General features: G+C 50.5%; 1 protein-coding gene across 1 annotated transcript in view; it reads left to right on the top strand.

Moving 5' to 3' along the window:
* Window positions 1-645: 645 nt before the first annotated feature.
* The window catches only part of TGIF2 (TGFB induced factor homeobox 2), a 30,018-nt gene continuing 24,640 nt past the window's right edge, over window positions 646-6,023 (top strand). Inside the window, 1 exon segment of the mRNA XM_020998709.2 lies at window positions 646-837. Coding sequence (XP_020854368.1) covers window positions 819-837 — 19 coding nt within the window. The 5' untranslated portion in view covers window positions 646-818.

Below are 6,023 nucleotides of genomic sequence, written 5' to 3'. Positions count from 1 at the left end.
CCGAACTCCGGGCCCGTAGGGAGGGGGTGGAGGAAACGGAGAGCAGGGGAGAAAACCACCGGAGAGGTCAAGTCTGGCTTGTTTGCCGAAGGAGGGGGTGCGAAGTATCTGAATTCGCACCTCTGACTAAAGGTTGGAACAACCCAGGCTTAAAAGACTGTTAACCGAGGGTTGCGAAGCAGCCTACTGCCTCATTGGACAGAAGAGGAAACTGAGGTGCAGAGACGAGGAAGGGCTAGCCCGAGATCCTTCTCCTACCAGCGGTGACTGAGCCTGCATTCGGAACCCAGGTCTGCCGGCTTCCGACCCCACGGCTCTGTCCACGGCGAGGCGCTGCCTCTCGCCGGACCACGCGAGGGACCCACCTTTATCCAGGTACTGCGCCCCCAAATTCCCGGGACTTCAGAAGCGCTTGGGGGTGATGGCAGCTGAAATTGCGAGTCCTGCCCTCAGCTGTATCCTGGGAACCCACAGCTCCCTTCCCTGTGACCTCCTAGATTCTGTCCTTTCCCTCTCCCCCCGGCCGAGGGGCTAGGCGTCAGTTGGTTTGGGGTCCCGGCCGGGTCGGGGGGCGGGGAAGGAGGGAGGGGCATCCTGGGGGGCGGGCAGGGGCTGGAGGAGGGGGCGCGGGGAGGGGATCTGACGTCAGGCGGCCGGGGTGGTTTCCAGCCTGGGAGCTGTCAGAGCGTGTGTCAGCAGGGAGCGCAGCCCCCGGAGCCCCCTCCTCCGCGCCGCCCCCCGAGCCTGCTTGCCTCTTGCGACCCCCCGCATCCCCCCACGCCGTGCCCCGGGCCCGGAGCCGAGGGGCCCGCGTGGACATGAAGGCTGCTCGGAAAAGTGAGTCCGGGCAGCGGCGGGGACGGAGACCGAGAAGTGGGAAAGTTTGTGTGTGTGTGTGTGTGTGTGTGTGTGTGTGCGCGTGTGTGTGTGTGTGTGTGCGCGTGCAAGCCATGCGCGTGCAAGCCCGGGGGCGGGGGAGGGGGCTCCCTCCAGCCTCCCCCGGGACGGCCGAGGCGGTGTAGGCACCTTTGTCCGCGCCCCCCACCCCTCCCAGTGCCCGCTCCCTCTGCGCACCCGCCCCCCACCCCCGACCCTCCGCGCGAGGTGGGGCCGGGGGGGCGTGGGAAGTGGCATTCAGTGACAGCCGGGGGGGGGGTGCGGAGGCGGGCGGGCCCGGGCCGGGGGAGAGGGACACGGGGGCGGGCTCGGCCCGCGCAAGTTCCTGCTTCTTTGGAACAAAGAAAACTCTTGTCTCCCGGCGTCCGTCAGTCCATCCGTCCCTCTCGGGCTCGGGGCTGGCGGCCCCCTCCTCTCCTGGAGCCGGCGCCCCCCCCGCAGTCTCCCTAGGCCCCCCAGGACCTGCCCCGGCCGGGGACCACGCAACCTTCCGCGGGGGTCCGGGGCGGCCAACATGGAGCCCGTTCCCGGGGAGGGGGGGCTGGTTTAAAGCCCAGACCCTGCCTCCCCTGAACCCCCTATCCCTGGGCTCGAGGAGAGGGGGACCCTAAGCACACCGGCTTCAAGCCCCGGGAAGGGGGGGGCGGCAAGGAAACTTTTTTCTGCCTTTGGACACGTGAGTTTTCTTTCTTCTCCAGCCACCTTCCCTTCTCCCGCCCCTTTCACGGAAAGCCCCTTCCCCCCCATTCTCCTACCCTCCCCACACACACCCCCTGCCCCTGGCTTGGAGAGGGGTGGCGTTAGCTCCCCAGGGTCGAGTCTGGGGGTAATTGTAGGACGCAGCTTTGGGGAAGTGGAGTTTGTGTGTGTGGGGGGGAGGTTTCGAACTCTCCCCGCTTCGGTTTCTGTAAGGGTCGGCCCCCATCCTGGGGGAGCCCCGTTCTCCCCGTCCAAGGCCCCTCCCCCCGCCGCCCCCAAGCCATGTGCTCTGCACAGAGCCCACTTTCCTGGCCTGGGCGCCCCAGGAGCTGTGTTTCAGCAAAGCTCGGAGTGGGCTTTGTGTGCAAGGGTGTTTTTATACAAAGGGGTGTGTGTGTGAGTGCACGCGTGTGAAAGTTGTGGGGGCCTCTAGTGAGACGGTTCTTGTGAAAGTGGAATGGGTAAGTCGTGCAGGTGAATGACATCTCTGTATAGGCGAGTGCCTATTGTGTGCAGAGCCCTTCGGGGGAGATCCTCCAAGCAGCTAGTCTGGAAGTAATGTTTGGTGTAAGTTGTCAAGAATTGTGAGACTGTGTCCATGGGAAAGTTGGGAACATGTTTATCAGGCAGGTGTCCTTTCTGTGGGAGTTGGTGTATATCTTTTCATTGAACAAAAGCTGTTTTAGGGCCCACAGTGCAAAGCACTGGGAGAGAGAAAAACTTCGTAGAACTCCCTGGCCAATGGGAAGCTTAGTGTCATGTAGTAGTGTTGGTGTGAGCTGTTGATGACAGTTATGTGGTTAGGAGTTGTCAAGAGTTGTGAGGGGTAAGTTGTTTGGGGTGGGGGGTGGGTGTTGGATCTATCTGTATTTGGTGTGGGAGCTGGGGGGGGATGGTGGTGGTGGTGGAGGAATTCCAACACAATCCTCAGCCTCAGCTTCGCTGCTGCTTCTTACCAGATGCAGTCTGGAGGCCGAGAGAGAATTTGTACAAGATAACCTTGAGCAAACTTTAATTCCTCCCTCCAGCTTCCTCCTTGTCGCTACCCGAGAAAATATGTGTGTCCGCAAAGGGGGATGGGGTGAGGGTGGGAGATGAGCTGGGAAGACTTCACTTTTCTTGTGGGATTAGGATCAAGGTCTCCAGGCAGGGAAACACATCTTCCGGGCCTGCCTGGGATGGGGATGAAAGCCAGGATTTTTTTTTTAAGCAAACAGATAAAACACCCCAAAGGAATTCAGAGCTGGAGGCTTCCTTTGTGGGGGAGTGGGAGGGGCCTGTTTCTGATGGTTTGATGTCAGTTTTCCAGTTTTTCTTTGTTTTCTCTTTCTCTTTTCTATTTTTCTGTGAATCCTTGTTCTGAGATAATTCTTGAGTACTCTCTCTCTCTCTCTCTCTCTCTCTCTCTCTCTCTCTCTCTCTCTCTCTCTCTCTCTCTCTCTCTCTCTCTCTCTCTCTCTCTCTCTCTTCTGTGAGGAAGGAGTTTGGAGGCTGGTTTGACCAGTTTGAATCATCTTAATTCAAACCCCTGTTTTTACAGATAGAGAAATTGAAATCCAGAGACCTCATGGCTTTGCCCTAAGTCACAGTCAGGACTGGAATCTTAACAGATCAGAGAGGGAATAGATGTGGAGTAAGGACAGATCTTGGTTTGAATCCCACCTCATTCTGTGTGGCATGGGCAAATAAATTACAACTTCTCAATCTGTTTAGTCACAATTTGCCGATCTGTAAAATCAGATGATGGTGATAGAACCACCCATGCAGGCATGTGGTGAAAATCGAATGATGAATATATGTACAGACGTCATTTGTTTTTATTGCCTTTCTTTCAGTTAAATTCAGCAATTCATATTTTATGCTAGACCAAGTGGGAATAACAAAGAACTAGATTTTACTAGGCACTAAGCTTAGCTCACGAAGGGTGGAGATTGGTGCTTGCCTAAACTTTATCCTGTGTGCTCTGCGTGTGATAGGCACTTAATCAGTATTTGATTTACTGTCTTGTATTGCCTCTAAGGAGTAGGTCCTGTGTGTCAAGACCTCTCTCCCATGAGTCCCATCTCCTCTAGATACCTGTGCAGTAATCCATACTTAATAGCACCATCTTATGGTTATATCCTGTATGCCCCAAAAGGGGAAAGAACTAAGGCTCACTACATAATTGAGTTTTATAATTCACAAAGACAGAATAAGGTCCAGGTTTAGTCTGTTAATGTCTCTCATCTCTTGTTTTCTTTAGGCATGGCTGACCTTGGTCTTTGAGCAGCACCTTTGCTTTGTCCTGGAAATTAGTTTTGTTCTAACCAACATAGGGGTACTTCCCCTTATTTATGTCACGAATTCCTTGAGCAGACTGGGGAAACCTTTGGCCCCCTTCTCAGAATACTGTTTTTAAATGCATAAAAAATGCAAGCATTCACAGAAGGAAACTAGTTATTCTGAAATACAGATGTCAGAATGTTTTTTCAGAAAAGTTCATGAACCCCACGTTAAGAAGCCCAGGTCTAGGTATACCTCTGCCTCAAAGTCTGTTGATTCCCCCATTTTTCTAGGTTTGCTTCTGTCATTATCACAGTATTGCTGCCAATTTGGTGGTTCTTAGAGTTTCCAGTTTGACTCAGGAAATCTCTATATTCTGCTGCCGCCTCTGGTCGGTGTTAATGTCTGTAACTATGTGTTTCCCTGCTCTGATGGGGCCACATGTAAAGGGGTGCCATAGAGGTGCAGAATTTCCTTTGAGGGAATCAGTGAGTTTTGTTTCCCTGCCCTGATCTTTGTCATCTTCCTCATCTTTCTCTGTCTACATAGGTGTCCCCCCCTCTCTCTTAAAGGCCAAATAGCAAGGTGTGGTTCAGGTTGGCACATAAGTCATGATTCAGTCATTCTGAATGGGTCAGTGGGAGATGTTTGTACCTACAGTAGAGAGACACCTCCAGCAAAGGTCTTATTCTTCAATTTTGTTAAACTCAAAGTGGATTCCTAGTCACACCTTCTAAGGTCACTTCAGACCATTGAGATAGCATAAATATCATCATCTCCATTTGACTGAAGGGAAAGCTGAGGACCCAAAGGATGACTTGCTCAAAATCATGCAGGGTGTCAGAAGTGAGATTTAAACCCAGATTTCCCAGAGTGATATATACATATATAAAGTCAAATGAGGGGGGGGAGGGAGGCTGTATATTCAGGGAAGGGAAACTGGAAAAGGCTTGGAGTCAAAATGCTAGCCAAACCTGCCTACCCTTGATGTCTCAGGAATTTTGGCAGGTGGTTTCCTACTTGTATGATAGGCAATTCCTCATGACTTAAATAAACTTCTTGCTCCCTGCTCAGTAATGGCTCTAGAATCAGTCCTTGGCTTAATTTTAGGTACCACATCCTAAAGGATGCCTTCGAAGATGCCCCTGTTAATGCTCCCTTCCTCAAATGTTTATGTATATGCTTTTCTGTTTAGGTGTTGACTCATCTGATTTAGAATGTAACTTTTTTTTTAAATCCCCAGGGTCCTTTCTCATTGTAGGTCCTTAAATCAGTCAATAAACAGTTCTTAAGTGCCTACTAAGTGCTAGGCACTGCACTAAACACTGGGGATACAGAAAGGCAAAGAAAGACAGTCCTTGCCCTCAAGGAGCTCAACATCTAAATAAAGGATACAACAGCAAACAAATCTATACAGGATGAAAAGGAAATAAGAGAGGGGAGGTACTAGAATTAACATTAATAAAAGTTTTTTGGAATGAATTGGGATCAGGACCTGGCTACTGATTCTTTGTGTGACCTTGGGCAAGTCACTTCTCCCATCTGGGCCTCCGTTCCCTGAGACACCCCCCCCCCCACCCCAGTACAAGGTTTGGATTTTATCAGAGGTTTTCATCTTTTTCATAAACCTTCTGGTGCCCTCCGGGGGGGGGGGGCTTCAAAAGGAAAAGAAATATTAGGGCATACACACCTAACAAATAAAGTGATTAAATTGAATAAGATAATATAGTTATTTATCAAGTACTTCAGGTTGGGAACGATGTCTAGATTTAGGTGATCCTTTTAAAAGTTCCTTCCATGATGTCTCTTGAGAGTGAGTATTCATCCTTTGTCTCTCTGGGATATTGTGAAGATAAATTAAATCTTGGGACATCTGTAGTATGCTAGAAGAAAAATGGCAGCTCTGACGTTAGATTTTTGGATAAAGGAAGAATTTAGGACCAAAAATGATGTAGAGAGCATTACCGAATGTAAAATATAAATTTTTATTACATGAAATTTAAATGTTTGTACAAACAAAACCAATGAAACCACAATTATGAGGAAAGCAGAAAACTGGGGGGAAATTTTTGCGACAGTATCTCTGATAAGTCTTATTTCTCAAATATAGAGAACTGAGTCAAATTTATAAAAATGCAAGTCTTACCCAATTGATAGTTAAAGGA

This window comes from Phascolarctos cinereus, unplaced genomic scaffold (genome assembly GCF_003287225.1).
Source record: "Phascolarctos cinereus isolate Bilbo 61053 unplaced genomic scaffold, phaCin_HiC Scaffold_2;HRSCAF=192, whole genome shotgun sequence".
Taxonomy (NCBI): domain Eukaryota; kingdom Metazoa; phylum Chordata; class Mammalia; order Diprotodontia; family Phascolarctidae; genus Phascolarctos; species Phascolarctos cinereus.
Note: the sequence above shows the minus strand (reverse complement) of the source record. Positions and strands in the feature narration are given on the sequence as shown.